The sequence below is a fragment of the Hyperolius riggenbachi genome, chromosome 7 (assembly GCF_040937935.1).
Source record: "Hyperolius riggenbachi isolate aHypRig1 chromosome 7, aHypRig1.pri, whole genome shotgun sequence".
NCBI lineage: Eukaryota > Metazoa > Chordata > Amphibia > Anura > Hyperoliidae > Hyperolius > Hyperolius riggenbachi.
This window is the reverse complement of record NC_090652.1, coordinates 212,715,382-212,735,468: the sequence shown is the minus strand read 5'-3', so window position 1 is coordinate 212,735,468 and position 20,087 is coordinate 212,715,382. Positions and strand designations below refer to the sequence as shown.

At 43.9% G+C, this 20,087-nt stretch overlaps 1 protein-coding gene across 2 annotated transcripts in view; it reads right to left on the bottom strand.

Annotated features, from left to right (window-relative positions):
- Positions 1 to 20,087, bottom strand: part of LOC137525754 (aldehyde oxidase-like) — a 198,810-nt gene that overhangs the window by 49,020 nt on the left and 129,703 nt on the right. For both annotated transcript variants that reach the window (XM_068246947.1, XM_068246948.1), the window contains exons 17-20: positions 15,747 to 15,834; positions 11,414 to 11,500; positions 6,584 to 6,775; positions 1,536 to 1,763 (exon numbers count right to left, since the gene is read on the bottom strand). In XM_068246947.1, coding sequence (XP_068103048.1) covers positions 1,536 to 1,763; positions 6,584 to 6,775; positions 11,414 to 11,500; positions 15,747 to 15,834 — 595 coding nt within the window. The remainder of the gene's footprint in view (positions 1 to 1,535; positions 1,764 to 6,583; positions 6,776 to 11,413; positions 11,501 to 15,746; positions 15,835 to 20,087) is intronic.

Here is a 20,087-nt window from a genome sequence, read left to right as displayed (position 1 = left end):
TCTGTGCCACACCGCCCTTAGCCCCCCAAGCTCTCCAGGACAGGCAGCACTCCATATAGAGAGACCTGTTCCCAGAACAGGAAACATCCATACTGCCGGACTCCTGTGGTTAGATTAAAGATATAGAGAGGCTCATGGATGTTTCCTGTTTCCTGGGAGGAGCCAAGTCTCGAAGTGTACCTGTCCTGGAGTGTTATGGAAAAAAGACCTTGTCCATGGTAGTGGGGGATATGTCAGGGGTGTGGAGGTAGATCTGGGTGTCATCTGCATACAGATGATAGTTAAAACCCATGGAGGAGATAACCTTGCCAATGGAGGATGTGTAAAGGGAGAACCAGTAGGGGGCCAAGGACCAAGCCTTGTAGGACTTCCACCGAGAGGTGGTTGGGGGTGGATGAGGACTCATTGAAGGAACTTGTGAAGGAGCTGTTGGAGAGCTAGGATGAAAGCCAGGTCAGGGCGAGGTCGTGAATGGCCAGGACTGGAGGGACTGGAGGAGTAGGGGATGATGTACTGTGTCAAAAATGTTCCAATGTTCAGTTCCTCAGAGAGCTCCACATTACGTCATGGGCAAAATTACTTCTTAATGTTATGCTTACAGTAACTACGGTACAATATAGAGAATTTCAGTTATGATTAAAAAATAGAGGTAAAAAAAAATAAATCATCATGTGCATCTGCTAGATGCCCCGTGTAAAGGTTTTAGGAAAATCATCTGCAATTTTCTTGAAAATAAAAAACGTTTTTGTTTTTTTTAAAGTGAAAATTAGCAGGTATAAAAAAAAGTAAAATAGCGGTACACTGATTACTAGCAATTTTGCTCATCTTTACTAGGGATGGCTAATGAGATGTAAATAATACAGATTCAGATGATGCAGTGTATGCATTTATTTAATATACATTTATGCTACTTGAATGTGGACCAGTCATATCCTACCTTGGCTTGACTGATCCATTTTCAAACTACATACATATTTGAATGAAATTAGCATAATTCTGCATTAACTTATGCGCATCTCCCTGATGCCTACTACCAGGATATTACTATTATTTAGTATTTATATAGCACCAACATCTTCTGTAGTGCTGTACATAGTATATAGTCTTGTCACTTAACTGTCCCTTACGATAGGGGCTCACAATCTAATCCCTACCATAGTCATGTGTCCATCATAGTCTTGGGCCAATTTTAGGGGGAAGCCAATTAACTTATCTGTATATTTTTGGGATGTGGGAGGAATCCCATGCAGACACGGGGAGAACACACAAACTCCATACAGATAGAGCACTGGCTGGGATTCAAACCAGAGACCCGGCGCTGCACTGTAGCGCCAGCGCTGTAGTTATCCTCTACGCCACTGTGCTGCCCCAAGCATATATTATTATGCAGCCAGACTGAACTGGGCCCTCTTAATCAACCCTCCCCAATAGCACTTGCATGGTGTTCTAACACTTTAACTACATTCTTAAAACAGGAGCTTGTTTGAAGTTTTCTTATAAAAGATCTGCAGCTAGTAAGATGAAATTGCACAAACCTGACAGAGGAAGTCAGCAATGATTCCAGTAGGGAACATGGCAGGGATGATGGAGAATCCTATCTTTTTCCATTTATAGTCTTTGTTTCTTTCATCTGCTGCAGCCCTCCTCTGACGGTAATGTGATCTCTCCAAGCACTCATTCCAACATCCTAATAACCTGTCTGCATCCGATGCTTGTTTAGGTTGCACTTCACCATTTCTTCTATGCAAATTCAAATGTCGTACCTGGAGAGCAAATATTTAGTTAGATCTCAGATACGGATTGTAAAATGTAACATCTTTCTTTATCTGAACCAGCATTCATAGAAAACATGCCATACTATTTTGTAATCATGAGTAAATCTAATTGTAAGTGGTATTATACTCCCAAAACAAATACCAGTAACTACTCTTAATGCTGGGCATACATGGCGCGATAGTTGTTATCAATCGAGCCACTGATGGCTCGATTGATTATATTTAGGGGTGGGACGGCGAATCTGGCGAATCCATGAATCCCTCGAATATTGAGAAATATTCGAGATTCGTGGATTCGAATCCCAACGCAATTTCCCCCTAAACGAATCCGCCGAATCCCGCTGCATCCCCGCCGATCCCCCGCTCGTCCTATTCCGACCCCCCGCGCCTCCTCCGCTCGCCGCTTGTATAGATGTGAGCATTGGCTCACCTAACACCTGCCCTGGATTCCCTACCTGCCGCCAGTGCAGAGCCGCAGACCTCTTGTTTCCTCCTCTGTTCCCCCTAGTGATCCGCTTTTGCATCATGTCATCACTGAAGCGCCGGGCGGTTACTAGAGGGAACAGAGGAGGAAACAAGAGGTCTGCGGCTCTGCGCTGGCGGCAGGTAGGGAATCCAGGGCAGGTGTTAGGTGAGCCAATGCTCACATCTATACAAGCGGCGAGCAGAGGAGGCGCGGGGGGGGGGGGGGGGGTCGGAAGAGGACGAGCGGGGGATCGGAAGAGGACGAGCGGGGGATGCAGCGGGATTCGGCGCTGGATCCCCTTGTTAGGTGAGCCGATGCATTTTTTTTCTTTGTAGGGGGTGAGCAGAGGAGACGCACAGAGGGAGGGGTACCCTAGCTAGCTATACTCAAGGCGCCTATACCTAACTAGCTACACTGAATGCGCCTATACCTAACTAGCTACACTGAATGCCCCTATACCTAACTAGCTACACTGAATGCCCCTATACCTAACTAGCTACACTGAGGGTCCCTATACCTAACTAGCTATACTGAGGGTCCCTATACCTAACTAGCTACAATGAATTCCCCTTATACCTAACTAGCTATATTGAGGGTCCCTATACCTAACTAGCTATACTGAATGCCCCTATACCTAGCTATACTGAAGGCCCCTATACCTAGCTAGCTATACTGAGGTTCCCTATACCAAACTATCTATACTGAATCCCCTTATACCTAGCTATACTGAATGTCCTTTTACCTAACTAGCTATACTGAGGGCCCCTATACCTAACTAGCTATACTGAATGCCCCTATACCTAACTAGCTATACTGAATGCCCCTATACCTAACTAGCTATACTGAGGGCCCCTATACCTAACTAGCTATACTGAATGCCCTTATACCTAGCTATACTGAATGCCCCTATACCTAACTAGCTATACTGAGGGCCCCTATACCTAACTAGCTATACTGAATGCCCCTATACCTAGCTATACTGAATGCCCCTATACCTAGCTATACTGAATGCCCCTATACCTAGCTATACTGAAGGCCCCTATACCTAGCTAGCTATACTGAAGGCACCTATGCCTAGCTAGCTATACTGAAGGCATCTATACCTAGCTAGCTATACTGAAGGCACCTATACCTAGCTAGCTATACTGAAGGCACCTATGCCTAGCTAGCTATACTGAAGGCACCTATGCCTAGCTAGCTATACTGAAGGCACCTTTACCTAGCTACCTATAGTGTGAGCACCTAGCCTGCCTACCTATACTGTGGGCAACCATTCCACGGAACGCAGGATTCGTTAGATTCGGGATTCGAAAGGTTCGAGATATTCGAGAACCTTTTTAGATTCGGATTCGGATTCGGATTCGAAGAAATTGTGGATTCGTCCCATCCCTATATATTCAACCTGTCTGATCACCGCGGCGGATCGACTCCGCGCTCGATCCTCGCAGGCGGACAATGGAAGAAACGAGCGGCTGATAAGGAACTGCCCGCGACCGCGCGGACGAGCGGGGACGCACTGGCATCGAGCCAGCGGCTCGATTCCGGCGCAGTGTATGCCCAGCATAACATGGCCACACACTGGTCGATTTGCCGTCAGATCGACCAACAGATAGATCCCTCTCTGATCAAATCTGATCAGAGAGGGATCGTATGGCTGACATTACTGCAAACAGACTGTAAAATCGATTTCAGCATGAAATCGGTTCACCATCTGTGAAGCTGCCTACACCCCTCCCAAACCCCCCCCCCCCCCCCCCCCCGCATACATTGCCTGATCCGGCCGGCGCGAGTCCCCCGGTCTCCGCTGTCTTCTTCTCCGCGCTCGGCTCCAGCTTCACTGAACTTCCTGCCGGGGGGACAGGAAGTGAAGCCAGCCAGAACCCGGAGCCCAGCGGAGAAGAAGACAGTGGAGACCAGGGGACTCGCGCCGGTGGAGCAGGTAATGTATTGTCGCTAGCGTCGGTCGTCGGGCATTCGAACGCCACTATCGACGCACTCCCGACACGCTGACGATCGAGCAAAATCTTCCACACGGACGGCTCGACGGGAACGATTGATTTTGGACGGAAATCGATCGTTCTGTCAGCTTTTGCGCAACGATTTCACAGCAGATTCGATCACAGCGATCGAATCTGTTGTATATCGGCGGTAAAATAGTTAGGTGTATGGGCCCCTTTAGTTACATAAAAAAGAGAACACTTCACAATAGCTTATCTCTGTCTTATCAGCAAAGGCAGAAGACACTCTCTGCCTCTGTTTTCATTCTGCACCCTCCTCCCTTCCCATCCTCCCTCTTTCTACTGAACAGACACATTGCCCTGGCAACAGCTGAGTCACTTCAGCAGCAAAATAAAAGCAATAATTAAAAGTTTTAAAATATGCTGGGGAGGCAGTGGTGGACTTACCTCCGAAAGCAGACTAGACTACTTGTCTGACATAAACACTTTATTAGTACCCCAATAGATGCAACGCGTTTCACAGGAACAAGCCCGCTTCATCAGGCAATAAAACAGGGGACAAAACAGTAGCTCTCAGGTAGCACGTATAGCGCCTCTGTGAGGCGCTATACGTGCTACCTGAGAGCTACTGTTTTGTCCCCTGTTTTATTGCCTGATGAAGCAGGCTTGGTCCTGCGAAACGCGTTGCATCTATTAGGGTACTAATAAAGTGTTTATTTATGTCAGACAAGTAGTCTAGTCTGCTTTCGGAGGTAAGTCCACCACTGCCTCCCCAGCATATTTTAAAACTTTTAATTATTGTTTTTATTCTGCTGGCGCCTCTGTTCATCAAAGTCATTATAGTGTCCACCCTTGGTGGAAGGGGGACCCACCCCTACCTTTCGTCTATCTACAGAGAGCGACTTCTTAACCCTGAGTGAGGACAGGTCTAATCTCCTCACCTGCATACACAGTGGTTGCCACAGCGGTAACCCTCGTTTGTGAGTATAACCTTCTCACATTACATTATTCACTATTGTCCTGAGCATACTACACCATATTGGGCTCTCGGTGTCTTTTTCTTACTTCAGCAGCAAAGGAAAGGGGCAGAGTGAAGGCACATGCCTCAGAGAGCTTCAGCCAGCAATGATTACATTTGCCATTAGCCAGAGATAAACTATGTTGAACTGCTCTCTGCAGTGAAAGTATATTTTTCTTACACACAGAGAATATGTGGGATTGCTTTCATATTACCTCTGTGGATTTCCACAAAGCATGCACTGTTGGTGTTACTTGAGGACAGGGTTAGATAGCTCTGCTCTAGCAGATGTAGCATCTTGCCACCCTGTGGAATGAATGTGTAACCGCAGGAAACTCAGCAAAACAATTGCATAACTTATGGACAGTAGGGTACCGGACATTGTAGATCCTGCATAAGTTTTCTGGATCACTTGCCCAAATCTGTACTAGCTCCTGGATAGGAATACAGCCTACCCATAGGAGTTAGTAAGCTCCCCAATTATACGTGGTTGATGTGTTTTATTGTCCCTGTGACAATTAAATAGCACCCCAACACAGCAGTTAAGTAACATTTCTTCTAGGTGCAGAAAAAATGTCAATCAAACTAAGACATCTATCTGTTATACTTCATACTTTATGATGTTTAATACTCCACTGTTTACTAAATCTGGTACATAATAAAATAAAAAATAAACAAACACATGCCCTATAACGGCAGCAAATTCCAAGTGATATTCAACTAATTGAGATGTTTAACCTGGAAAAAAACCCTTCTTAAACCCTATTATAAGAGAAGATAAAACAGAAAAAACCGAGAGCCCGATATAGTGTAGTATGTATTGGAACCAGGATGAATAATGATAAGTAAGTATTATACTCACAAACACGGGTTACCACACAGGCAACCACTGTATAGGCAGGTGGAGAGTTTAGACCTGTCCCCACTCAGGAATAAGATGTCGCTCTCTGAAGACGGAAAAGAGGGTATGTCACCCTTCCACCAGGGTGGATAAACTTTGACGAGGAAGTACAGAGGCGCCAAAAGGATAAAAGTATGCTAAAAGATTTAAAACCTTCGGGTGTCGGTGGTGGACCGATCACTCCAAAAATGGACACAAATTTGTCACTTGAAATATAAACAGTTTAATCACATACTCCATGAACAAACCGCAACGCGTTTCACGGGCAAATTCCCGCTTCATCAGGCCTTAAACAATCGGAGTATCACACTAAAAAATTGACAGAGATGAAGGCGAGATGAATTGACAGAGATGAAGACGCCTTCATCTCTGTCAATTTTTTAGTGTGATACTCCGATTGTTTAAGGCCTGATGAAGCGGGAATTTGCCCGTGAAACGCGTTGCACCTATTATAAGAGAAGTTACCTTTTCTGGTGGCATACCACATCTGTCTGCCACGGTATCCATCCAGACTTCTGCAAGCATTGCCGCTTGTGCAAATCCATAGCCAGAGCAGAATGTCTTGGCTGCACAGTTTGTTTTGCAGGCTACAACGCTACACCTTGTATTGGGAATGCTGTAAGCATTTTGTGCACTCAGTAAAGCCGTGGTAAGTATCTGGGAAAATGTAGATAATTTTAGTGTGCAAAAAGTATGTAAGTTCTGCAATATTCTGCACCGTGCATAGTAATACTGCAGTTTTGAGCTCCAGTTTCTGTTGACTAGGGTTAATCAATGCTATGCAAATTTATTCTCTCTTTTCTATATACAGTTTGAAATTGGACCAGTCAGAATAACTGACTACCAATTTTCATTGGTCCAAGGTCAAGCTGTGCAACCGTTACATGAAATTTGAATGCAAGTAGAATGTATTGTATGCATCCCATTGATCATTCATAGTGTTGACTTGCACCTGAAGGGTAAGGAAACTGCTACTAGCCATCTTAAATTACTATTATTGTTCTTGATTTATTAAGCACCAACATATTCCATGGCACTGTACAAAGTAAGAAACAAACATGGGGTACAAAATAATACAGTAAATTATATACGCCAATATATAAAATAGAGAGTTGGTGCAAAATACAGAATCGATACAAAGTACATAATTGTAACAACATTTTAAAACACAAAAGGGTGAGAGAGCCCACCCTTGCAAACTTACAATGTAAAGCAATAGGGAGAATTAGAGATGGGGTAGTATACAATAGTCATGCCTAGATGCAGTGTGTTGTAGGTTATCTAGTAGGAAGTAGCAGAGATCAAAAGGAGAACTGGCCTAAGGTAGCATGTATGCTTGATGGAAAAAGTGAGTTTTGAGGGCACGTTTAAAGGGAACCTGAAGCGAGGATAATTATTTAAAATAAACACATGACGTAGCTGCAAACAAATATTACATACTAACCTCACCGTCAGTTCCTCTCAGAGGCACACCATTTTCTTCTTACAGTGATCCCTTCCAGTTCTGACAATGTTTTGTCAGAACTAAAATATACCAGTTGCTGTCAGTTATATATCAGCAGCTGTCAGTTACAACTGAATGTGCAAAGTAATGTCTATGCTTCCCTATGGCTCAAGTGGGTGATATTACAGTTTAACAGTGTGCTGACCAGGAAGCTGTTAGGGGGTAATGGCCATTTTTAAAATGGAGGACGGAGAAATCCATTGATCACAATGGACAAATGGGACGCAGGAGAGGAGAAAGAGATTGAGGAGTAGACTACACAGGAGGTAACTATGACCTATGTTTAGTTATTTTTACTTTTTATTTTCAGTTCAGGTTCTCTTTAAAGATACCAGAGGTTGGGGAGTGACGGATGTGTTGTGTCAGAGGATTCCAAAGAAGTGAAGCACATGCAAAATCTTGTACACGTGAATGAACAAGAGGAAAGTTCTTGTTTCTCCTGGTTTTGCTATATCCAGAGAAGAATATGGCAGATTTGGCTGGAAATCTCCTTTCTGCATCCCTAACCTTTTCAGTTTAACTAAAGTGAAGGAATGCCCAGAAAAGGACCAGAAAGTCTAGCTTTGATTGAAGTAGATCAGATTATTTCTGTTCATTAATGAAGATAGTCTTCACACTCAATAAGCATAATTGCATCATCTTGGCAACATGGGACTCATTGTTCAGATATTAATTGCTTGTGCTAAATGCCTAAAGGTGTTTGTTGCTAAAATTTCTAGGTAATAAAGATATTAAAACAGCAATGTATGTTGCTGATAAGCGATACTGAAAACTTCCACACCTGTTTAATGATAGTTGTTCCAGTTTAACACAGAATACCTCACACGCCTTTCACATCACCATCCTCAAGTGAGCGTCCATTCTGCTTGAGGTGCAGATAGACTGCAGGGTCCTACTGACCTGCCAAGTAAGCCATTTTATTTTGGTGTATATTTTGCAAGAAGGCCAGCACTCTCCAAATCAAAATAAAATATTAGTTTCTATTCAGAGTAAGCAACAACGGATCACCTGCTATTAGTATCAGCAGTTTGCATAGTGGGCGCCAAAATTAGCTTGGGTGTTAAGGGTAGGCGGGAGGTTAAGGTTAGTTGCCCACCAGGTAAGGTTAAAGTTGGGAAACGGGGGAGTTAAGGTTAGTTGCCCACCAGGGGGTTGCAGTTAGACACCCACTCCGAGGGGGGTTAAGATTAGGCACTGGTAGGAGAGTTCTTTGTGAGTAGCTAGAGGTTAGGTCATAGTGGCAAATATTACTGATTTTCCACTATAAGAATTAAGTAGTAGAATATTGGCAAATTTACCGATATTCTACTACTGCCTATTTTCTGCACTCTTGAAACCAATTTTTTTTTCTGGTACACCCCACACACAAATTAGCTTGCATCGCTTTTGAATGTATGCACCCATAAAGAAAGACATATAATGACCATCCATGAAGCTCCAATGGCGTAAGTCGTTGTTCATTACATGGGAATCCAAAAAGATGGAGACACCAAGAGCACAATATAGTGTAGTATGTTCTGGTAGAATGGATATGCAGATATACTCACAAACAAGAGTTACCATCCAGGTAACCACTAGATCTAGGTGGGGAGATTAGACCTGTCCCCACTCAGGAAAAAGAAGTCACTCTCTGTAGATAGGAAATACGGGGCAACACCCCTCCACCAAGGGTGGGTACAGGAACTGTATATGCAGACAGAGGCGCCAAAAGAATAACATTTACTAAAAATGTTAAAATGAATGGAGGCAGAGGTGGACTTACCTCCTTCAAGCAGACACACAAAGAGACTGCTGTATATATTCAAAACAACAAGGGTTTATTTGTATACTCCAAAAAGTGCAAGTGCAACGCGTTTCGCAGGCATCTCCTGCTTCATCAGGCAATAAAAAATGGAGCATGTACTCATACAGGTCTGGAGCAAAGCTCAGCGCCTCTGCGCTCTGAGACAGAGGCACAGAGCTTTGCACCAAACCTGTATGAGTACATGCTCCATTTCTTATAGCCTGATGATGCAGGAGATGCCTGCGAAACATGTTGCACTTGAACTTTTTGGAGTATACAAATAAACCTTTGTTGTTTTTAATATATACAGCAGTCTCTGTGTGTGTCTGCTTGGAGGATGTAAGTCCACCTCTTCTTCCTCTCATTTTAACATTTTTAGTACATTTTATTCTTTTGGCACCTATGTCTGCATATACAATGACATGGAAATCACACATATCGTGACATAGACAGCAATCATGGATCAATAATCCTCAGCAGAAAATGACAGTCCACAGGCTTCATCATTAACAACGTACCATAAATGCATCAGTAATAATAAATACGGCTGATGTACAAGACTTTGTTCATCATGAAGCCAGTGGACTGCTGTTCACTGCTGAGGATTATTAATCCATGATTGCTGGCTATGTCAAGATATGTGTGATTCCTAAGGATGATCAACCAGATGCAAATAATTTAAAGTTCATGCAGGTTTATGTAAATTTTGTATGCAAATTTATGTAGCTTGAGAATGGACCAATCAAGAGCTACTAAGGTTTAAACCGATTGGTCCATTTTCAAGCCGCATATATTTGAATACAGAATTTAGATAATTCTGCATGAACTCAGAATTATTTGCGTCTCATTGATCATTCCTATGTAAAGAACAAAGAGTTATGCCATTGGAGCTTCGTGGAAGGCCATGATATGACTTTATGGTTACTCTGAATAAAAGCTAAAACTTTTTTTTTAGAAGATAATGATTTGAAGAGAACTGGTCTTCTTGAAAAATACAAATGGTACAGTATATACAGTCTAGTGCTCTGGCAGATCTGACTGTGTGCACTAGTTTAAATCAGTGGGTGTCCAAAAGTACCTGTTGTACTGTTGTGCTATTTTATTTTTAGCAGGCATCATCCCAAGGGAAGGTTGGTTTCCCCAATACAGTATGTAAATCCTGTCTCCCCTTTGTCCATTGGACCGCATGCATTCCAACTTCCTTTGCTTGTGTTTGGGTGAGGAGACCGTTCATGTCTCATTGTGTTGATGGGTTTGAAGAAATCAGTTCCTCTCAGAAGCTCACATTTTTTTTCTAACAATGACTAAAAAGGCTTAGGGCCCTTTTCCACTATATTAGTTGCTGTCAGTTACAACTGAAAGGACAACTGATGTTCAAGTTAATTTCCATGTTTCTCTATGGCTCAAGTAAGCGATATAAGTGGTTAATGGAGTGCTGACCTGGAAGCTGTTACAGGGTCATCACCATTTTTAAAATGGAGGACAGAGAATTACTATGATGGCAGTGGAGAAACAAACAGGACGCAAGAGATGAGAAAGATTTATAAGCAGACTATGTGGGAGGTAAGTATGATGTATGTATTTTTTTTTCATATATTTATATTTTTCAGTTCAGGTTTGTTTTAAGGCCTCTAATAGTTTTCAGAACTTTTGGTGCAGTTTCACTACTCCGATTACACACATAAAGTTACAATAAAAGGAAAGTAAATGCAAACACAGGCAAGTTCTAAGTAGGATTGATACTACTTGTTTAAGAAAATGATGAGAGCAATAAACTTTGACAAACATTACATTTTAAAGTTTATAGTAGATATCAACCAAATATACCGTTTTTAAATAATGCAATACAATACAGAAATATATACTGAAACCGGTTAGCTATGTGTGTGTTTTGGAGATGTAGACTGACAAACATTTTTATTCTGGTTTAAATGCAGTCAAGTAAGGCAATTCATTGGGAAAATGTCCATGCATAGAAGTGACTAATTACAGAGTAAATAGAACTTACCTTAAATGATTCATCAGGCCTGTGTCCAGCATTACAATAATATGTGACATCCAGTGCCACAACTCTGCCATCACCCATATATCCAATCTGTAGTAACAACAATGATAGTCACAGGTTAAACGCAGTGACTAATGGTCATCTTAACATTCAATTGTTAAAATGGAGGCAACAAGTTGTAGGAAAATAAAGGCTCATTCACATAAATGGTGCTTGCTTCTTCGTTGGTATTCCCACCAAAAAAAACATTGCTTTTCCACCAGGAAAATATAGTATAGTATAGGTTATTGTACTGAATGCTGGGAGCAAATATAATATGTGGTTGCAGCAGGCCCTCAATGTGAGCAGTGGCTACTATGAATAAGACCTAAACACGACTCAACCCAAATGTAACATTTTCAATAAACACAATAATTGTATATAAAAAATTAATAGATTTTCCTTTTTTATAATATTTACATTACAGGGATTATCCTTTGGCCGTAGTGGAATATTTATATTACAGATATTATCTTTACGCCATAGTGGAAAATGTTGGTACATTTTTAGAGAAATTGAATTGTGTATGCTGCATTGATTTGATATTTTGAAAGCATGTCAGTAAAATGCCTTTTAAGACAACAGTAAGCGGGAAAACATTCAAGGTAATTTTAATAGTACTTTTTCACCTACTTTTTGGCACTTTTTCAACTGGAAAGTGAAAAAAAAGTTATTTTAAATAGAAGTTGAAAATGATCTCCTATGAGATAACTAAGGAGAAAAGGTGAATTGCATATGGCTCATTGGCCCATATGCAATTCACTTTTTCTCCTGCGTTTTCTCCTAGGTGATATTTTCACAACTTGTCATAGAATGCTTTTAAAGCCACCAGCAAGCAAGAAAATACTTAAAATAGATTTGATAGTACCTTTTCACCAACTTTTGTTTACTTTTTTAATTGTAAAATGCTGAAAATGTAGTTTAAGGCTAGTTACACACCAGGACGTTGCATTTAGGGGACGTTATAGGGCACATAACGTGCCCCTAACGCAACGCCTGGTGCTCTTTGGTGTGGACGCCGGAGTGAGCCGCGTTGTGCAGCTCACTCTGGCGTCCATGATGCGTACTCTTGGACGCATGCGGCATCACGTGGTCCCGCCCGGCCATTTGCCGCACAGAGCGGCCGCTCCAGGAAGTAAACACTGCACGTCACTGAGTGCAGTAAATATTAATTAGCCATGTGCCCGGCCGCTCTCCCCTCCTACCCAACATGACTGAGCATGTGCAAACAGTCTAACGCGGCTTAGCCGCGTAGAACGCACAGCATGCAGCACTTTGCTGCGTTACAATGTAACGCAACGTGGGCAGTGTGAACAGCCCACTTGTGTTACATTGCTGTGCGTTGGGGGAGCGTTACAGGCTGCACTAACGTGCGCCTGTAACGTCCCTGTGTGCAAGACGCCTAAAGAGAGGATGAAAATTATTTCCTAGGAGATAACTCAGGTATAAAAATTAATTGCATATGGGCCATTGTCTTCTATTCACCTTTACCAACAATGTAAAAATTCTTGAAGATGAAATAAAGCTTGAAAAAGAGGCTGCAGTTGTTTGGGAGCTATGAATGATGTGGTCAAAATGTAAATGCCCATAATTATGAGTAACTAAAAAAAAATAAAAAAGGGGGGGGGGGGGGCTCTGACAACGTATCAAATTATACATGTTTTATTGCAAATTTTAGCAATTTCTCCTAGTATTCCAGCTGTCATTTTTAAAGAGGTTGTCTATGTACACAAAGCTCCTTCAATATACATAGTTGTACAAATGAAAGATACATATGAGCTCACTCTTGCTATAGAACATACTCTAAGTCTTCAAATACACAGTAGAAGCCCTATGCCTGCAGTTTTTTTTACAGGATTTATAAAAATGGAAAACAATTCTGGTGTTTTGAAATATAGATTCCTGTGTAAATATTCAGGTTAGTCCTATTATCTTATCTCAACAAGCTGGTTTTACAAACTGATCTCAGCAACCTATTCTCAATACCCTGTACACATGATATACTGTACAAATGTTTCAGAGAACAAAGGGCAGAACATGTTCTGTAATTTATTACTTAGTTAAGTTCAAAGTTTAAAAACTTTCAGATCTTCAAACATGTAGGAGCAAGAAAGACATGCAGGAAGGGGAGATTTCTGTAAAGCAAAGCAAACTAAAGGTACCCATACACTACAATGATTTCCCATCAAAATACAGCAGATTCGATCACTGTGATCAAATCTGCTGTATAATCGTTAACACAAATGTTGACCGATCGGTTGATTTCCACCTGAAATCGATTGATTCAGTCGATTTGTCCAGGCGGAAAATTTAACTCAGTCGCCAGCTTCTCAGGAGCACAGCGTTCGATACGGCAACGACCGACGCAGCAATACATCACCTATCTGGCCGGCGAGATTCCCCGAGTCCCTGTAGTCTCTCACTTCTTCCGGCGTCTTCTCCTCACTTCCTGTCCTGTCCTGTGAGAAGGCGCTTTACTGTTTGAACTTTCTGCTTGTCACAGGATGGGACAGGAAGTGAAGCGAAGATGTAGAAGAAAGCTGGAAGAAGTGAGAGACTGCAGTGACTTGGGGGACTCGCACCGGCAGACAGGTAATGTATTGCGGCTGGCCTGGGGAACAGGGGCGGCGAGGCAGGGCGGCAGTTCCACAGGTTGTGAACCAATTTCATGCTGAAATGGATTCAAAATCTGTGTGCAGTGTGTGGGCAGCCATTAGATCCCTCTCTGATCAGATTCGATCTGGTGGCAATCGACCAGTGTTTGGCAGCCTTAAGAGAATGTAAAAATCTGCACTCCTTACATACATACTGTGACTACACAGACATAATCTACCGTACTTTTCGCCGTATAAGACGCACTTTTTCTCCCCAAAAAATGGGGAGAAAAAGTCCCTACGTCTTATACGGCAAAGGCAGGGAATCCCCGACTTACGAACGCCCGCCGATACGAACCGCGACCCGCCGTCGGGATTCGCTGCCTGTGCGCCCTACTGTGGCCTCTCCTCCCCCTCTTTGCTTGCCCCCCTCCTCGTGTCCCCAATGTGTGTGCTCGGGCCCCCCTAATTGAAAAGCGGCAGCTGCATTACAAGCCGGCACTAGAGGAAGCTGCCCGACAGAAGCCGGATGTCTTCAATCGCCGTGGGCAAGATGGAGGAGGTAAGCAGCTGCCGCTTCTCAATTAGAGGGGGACCCGGCGAGAACACACAGGGGGGACACGAGGAGGGGGGCAAGCAGGGGGGACCCGGCGATCACACACGGGGGCAGAAACACGGGGGGCAGACAGACACATGGGGGACAGAAACCTGGGGGCAGACACATGGGGGACAGAAACCTGGGGGCAGACAGCTGGGGGCAGACAGCAGGCACATGGGGGCAGACAGCAGGCACATGGGGGCAGACAGCAGGCACATGGGGGCAGACAGCAGGCACATGGGGGCAGACACATGGGGGCAGACACATGGGGGCAGACACATGGGGGCAGACACATGGGGGCAGACACATGGGGGCAGACAGCAGGCACATGGGGGCAGGCACATGGGGGCAGACAGCAGGCACATGGGGGCAGACACATGGGGGCAGACACATGGGGGCAGACAGCAGGCACATGGGGGCAGGCACATGGGGGCAGACAGCAGGCACATGGGGGCAGGCACATGGGGGGCAGACAGCAGGCGCATTGGGGGAAGGCACATGGGGCAGACAGCAGGCACATGGGGGCAGACAGCAGGCACATGGGGCAGGCACATGGGGGCAGACAGCAGGCACATGGGGGCAGGCACATGGGGGCAGGCACATGGGGGGCAGACAGCAGGCGCATGGGGGCAGGCACATGGGGGCAGACAGCAGGCACATGGGGCAGGCACATGGGGGCAGACAGCAGGCACATGGGGGCAGACAGCTGGACACATGGGGGCAGACAGTAGGACACATGGGGGCAGACAGCAGGACACATGGGGGCAGACAGCAGGACACATGGGGGCAGACAGCAGGACACATGGGGGCAGACAGCAGGACACTGGGGGCAGACAGCAGGACACATGGGGGCAGACAGCAGGACACATGGGGGCAGACAGCAGGACACATGGGGGCAGACAGCAGGACACTGGGGGCAGACAGCAGGACACAGGAGGGCACCATTTGGGGGAGGTCATGTACAAGACGCTCCTGAAATATGGACACACCAGGTTTAGTTTATATCTTTTTTTCCCTGGATTTTGCCCTCTAAACCTGGGTGCGTCTTATATTCCGGAGCATCTTATACGGCACGAAATACGGTAATCTGTGGTTTGGAACTCACCTTGTACTTTCCAAGGAATGGAGGTTGATGCCTTAATATAGGCGATTTGTCTCTCTGCTGAATGACAGATGTCACAGCTTGACCAGTTCTGAAATATAAATATATTATCATTAATAATAATAATAAACAATTCGTAACAATTATTTCTTCTCATGTTTCTTTTTAAATTAGACAGAACAAAAGTTGTGGAGAAATACTTTTAAATACTCATTAAACATATCCAATAACAAAATGGTACAATTAGTTGTGACATACAGTATAAGATAAATATATGTTGCATTGTTCTGCCTTGTAAGTGTAGCCATAAATTCCAGGTGGAAACATAGCAATTATCAGCAAATACATTTATGGGTCAATTAATCCACAGTCATGACTGCATTTCTTCTGTCATGAAGTGAGGGATGGAATTTGTCCTCACTGATTTCTGCAATAGTCAAGTAGCTATTATTTCCAGAGCACATGTGTATGCATAGTTTATATTTGTTAAATTTAATAAATATGCAAAGAAAAACCATAAATGGGACACGATAATCATGGAGAAAGTGTCAATAAAAGTTTAAAGACTATACTTAAAAGCAATATTAATTTATGTGATTGCCATCGAGGTAATCTATAAATAACAGGAGGACAAAAGAAAAATATACTAAAACCAAATACACACACACATATTATACACACACATATATACATATACAGTGCTGCCCATAATTATTCATAGCAGTGGCAAATTTTGATTTAAAGTTACTTTTATTGAACCAGCAAGTAATTTTTTGATGGGAAAGGACATAGGTGTCTCTCAAGAGATAATAAGATGCTGTACAAGAGGCATTATTGTGGAAAAAAAACATATTTCTTAGCTTTTGTTTACATTTGAGCAAAAAGTGTCCAGTCCAAAGATATTCATACCCTTCTCAATAATCAATAGAACAGCCTTTATTGGCTATTAGAGCAATCAAATGCTACCTGCAGACCAGCTCCACAGATTTTTTTGCCCATTCTTTTCTACTAATGTTCTATTAATTATCCGTATTACACAACCAATTCATTATTTCATGAGGTTGTTTTTTTTTCCCCTTCAGTGTCACTTTAAAGCCCTCTAGGAAGAGAAGACAGCATGGGCTCCAATAGGAGCAACACCAAGAGCTATTGTAAAGAGGCGTGATGGATTTTCAAACTGTTACCCCTTCTGGCCTCGACATTGAATTGACTAATCATTATAATTAATTGTGTTATACTGTAGATTGCTTAACTACTTACAGACCTTGATGATTGAAATCTACACCCTGTTTTGATGGCTACCTGGCTGCCAGGGCATAGATTTCAATCCACCGACGCCATGCGTTCTCGCCACTTTCGTCGCTCCCGACGATCTCGCCGCTGTCTCTCTGCTGCAGCTCACTTGCTCTGCCGTCTCTATAATGGCAGAGCCCTGTGAGCTGGTCAGGAGCCGATTTCATTTGCTCCTGACCCTGTCTATCAACGTAAGCGGCTACCATTTGCTTACATTGAAAGGCAGGGTCAGGAGCCAATGAAAGTGGCTCACAGGAATTGTGGCGTCATAGAGACGGCAGAGTGGGTGGCCCAGGTTCCCGACATGCGGCAGTGACGGCGATTGCGGTGGGTATGTGCGGTGATTCGTCGGTACTCGCCGCTATTCCGCCATTTCTTGTACCAGCGGGGTCTCTGGTCCTTAAGGGAGCAGAGACCGCTGGTACTTACGTGGATAAGGTATTGTACTCTATATCTTGCCCATTGTTTCCGGGCTAAATATAAGGGAAGATGCCGAGAGCCCAGTATAGTGTAGTATGTACTGTAAATTGGGTATGGAAGGTAAGTATAGGTAGGTTATACTCACAAACAAGGGTTACCGTCCAGGTAACCACTATGAAGGCAGGTGAGGAGATTAGACCTGTCCCTACTCAGGATTAAGAAGTCGCTCTCTGTAGACCGGGAAAAAAGAAGAATTCCCCTCCACCAGGGGTGGAAACAACTGTAATAGTAGTACAAAGGCGCCAACGGGGTAAAAACAATATTTCTTTAAAATGGATAAAATTAAGTAGGTAGCGGTGGACTTACCCCTCCAACACAGACACAAAAATTGCTGTTTTAAGCAAAAATCAGTTTATTTACATACTCCGAACAATTGTTTCCGGGCTGTTCTTGTAAATATCAATATGTATGGAAACTTGTTTCCCCCGCACAAATCAAATTATATTTGACTTTAGTCCACCTGTTCTTCAATTGATTGTATGTTTGGATCCGCAGTGAAATTGCTTTACTTATCTGTGCCCACCCCTAAGTGTGTGCTTTCACTATGCCTGTATAAACATGCATTGGCTATCTTTTGAAGGAACTGATTAAACTAGACTTTTAAAGAGACACTGTAACAAAGAAAAGTTCCCCTGGGGGGTACTCCCCTCGGGAGGGGGAAGCCTCAGGGTCACAATGAGGCTTCCCCCTACCCTGTAGCTGCAGGCAATCCAGCGCTGGCTCCCCCAAAGTCTCCAGCATTCCAGGCTTGACAAGCCTGACAAGCTACATCTCCGTTGGGTCCGCTCTACTACGCAGGCAACTTGCGCCTGTGCAGTAGAGTGGCCCAACAGCGATCGGCTATTTCCGCCTATCTCCGGTTGTAGAGCTGATACTACGCCTGCGCTGGAGCCGGGAAGGTAAATATTTACATCCCCGCCGTTACAGGAGCTTTTTCGCTGCCGACGTGGGATACAGGAGGACGGGGAAAGCCTCGATAGGATTCAGAGGCTTCCCCCGCCCGAGATGAGTACCCCCCAGGTGAACTTTTTCTTGTTACAGGTTTTCTTTAAAGTGTAACTGTCGGGCATGAAATAAAAAATCAATTCATTATTTTTATCTGGTAAAAAAGTAATAAGGATCCTAACCAGGCAATCCAAAAGTTAAAATCACTATTACTTTCTTGTGTATAAATGATCATTCCCCAGTTTACCGGACTCTTATTTGGTACATACAAAATTTGGTACACAAAAAGGATTGTTGCAAGGAGTGCGGAGTTGTCCTTTTTTTGCTTCTCTATTTCCCCTCAGACTTAACTAATGCAGCCTGATTGGCTGAAGACTCTTTCCTTCCTGTTTTCCCCTCCCAGACCTCTGTTCCTCTTTGATTGGCCAATATTTCTCATGCTGAGACAATGCACTTTCTATAGTGAAGGGCAGGCAAATCAGGCAGGGGAGAGTAAGGTAGGAAATTACATTAGAATTGGGTTCAAAATAGCCACAGTTAATATGGGAAATGCTTAAAAGGATTTTCTCTTTTTTTTACTGTAGAAAAATCACTAAAACCAAAATGTGGACAGTGCAATACATATGTTATGTAAGTAGAGCAAGAATTGATCTACTTATATATAGTTTTTTTTCTGAGATAGTATGGCTGACAGCGCCTCTTTAAAGAGACTGTTGCCTGTAAAGTCACACTTTAAGGATGTATCCAAGCAGCATGCGAAATGTAGGTGGGCGGAGCGAAGGCCTGGTCACCTGTAGCGCTACTTTACGTCCCTCACTGTGGATTATGTGGTCAGTGGAGGGCCCTATTGAGAACGCTTAGAGTAATGGGGTAAGATCCTCCCAATTGTTTGGCTGCAAACTTGCTTTTGAGACTGCCTTGCAAATCTGCACATTTGCTTTGTGTCATCATCTGCTTCGTGTGCTTTGCATTCTTGACCTTAAAGAGAACCCGAGGTGGGTTTTAAGAATGTTATTAGGACACAGAGGCTGGTTCTGCATACAATGACCAGCTTCTGTTACTATACTGTGCCCCCCCCCCCTCCCGCGCTCTGCTGTCCCCCAGAAAAAAAATTGCAGTGCTAGCGACGTGCAGCTTGTCGCTAGCCGGCTGTTTACATCCAGACTGTAATTTACCGCTGCTCCCCCGCCTCCTCTATAGCGCGCTCCCCACCTGCTTCCCTTCCCTCCCCGTCTCCGTAAGCTGATTGGAGGGAAGGGACGCAGGCGGGAAGCAGCATTTTAGAGGGAGCGGGGTGTAAATGACAGCCTGGATGTAAACAGCCGGCTAGCGACAAGCTGCATGTCATTTTTTTTCTGTGGGACAGCAGAGCGCTCACGCGGTGTGGGGGGCGAGGGTGTTAAATCTGGGGGGCACAGTCTTAAAACCCACCTCGGGTTCTCTTTAATCGTGTTGACAGCTGAAGGGGGGCCCCCCCAACTATTGACACTGGCATGTGCATGTGACGCTGTGTATCCGCGGACAAATGATTTTGTCTAATATTTTTGTATTCATTCTCTGGCCAGAGAGATACAAATATACCTTGCTTCTGTTGATTAGTGCTTTGCATTTTGTGTTTAATGATGG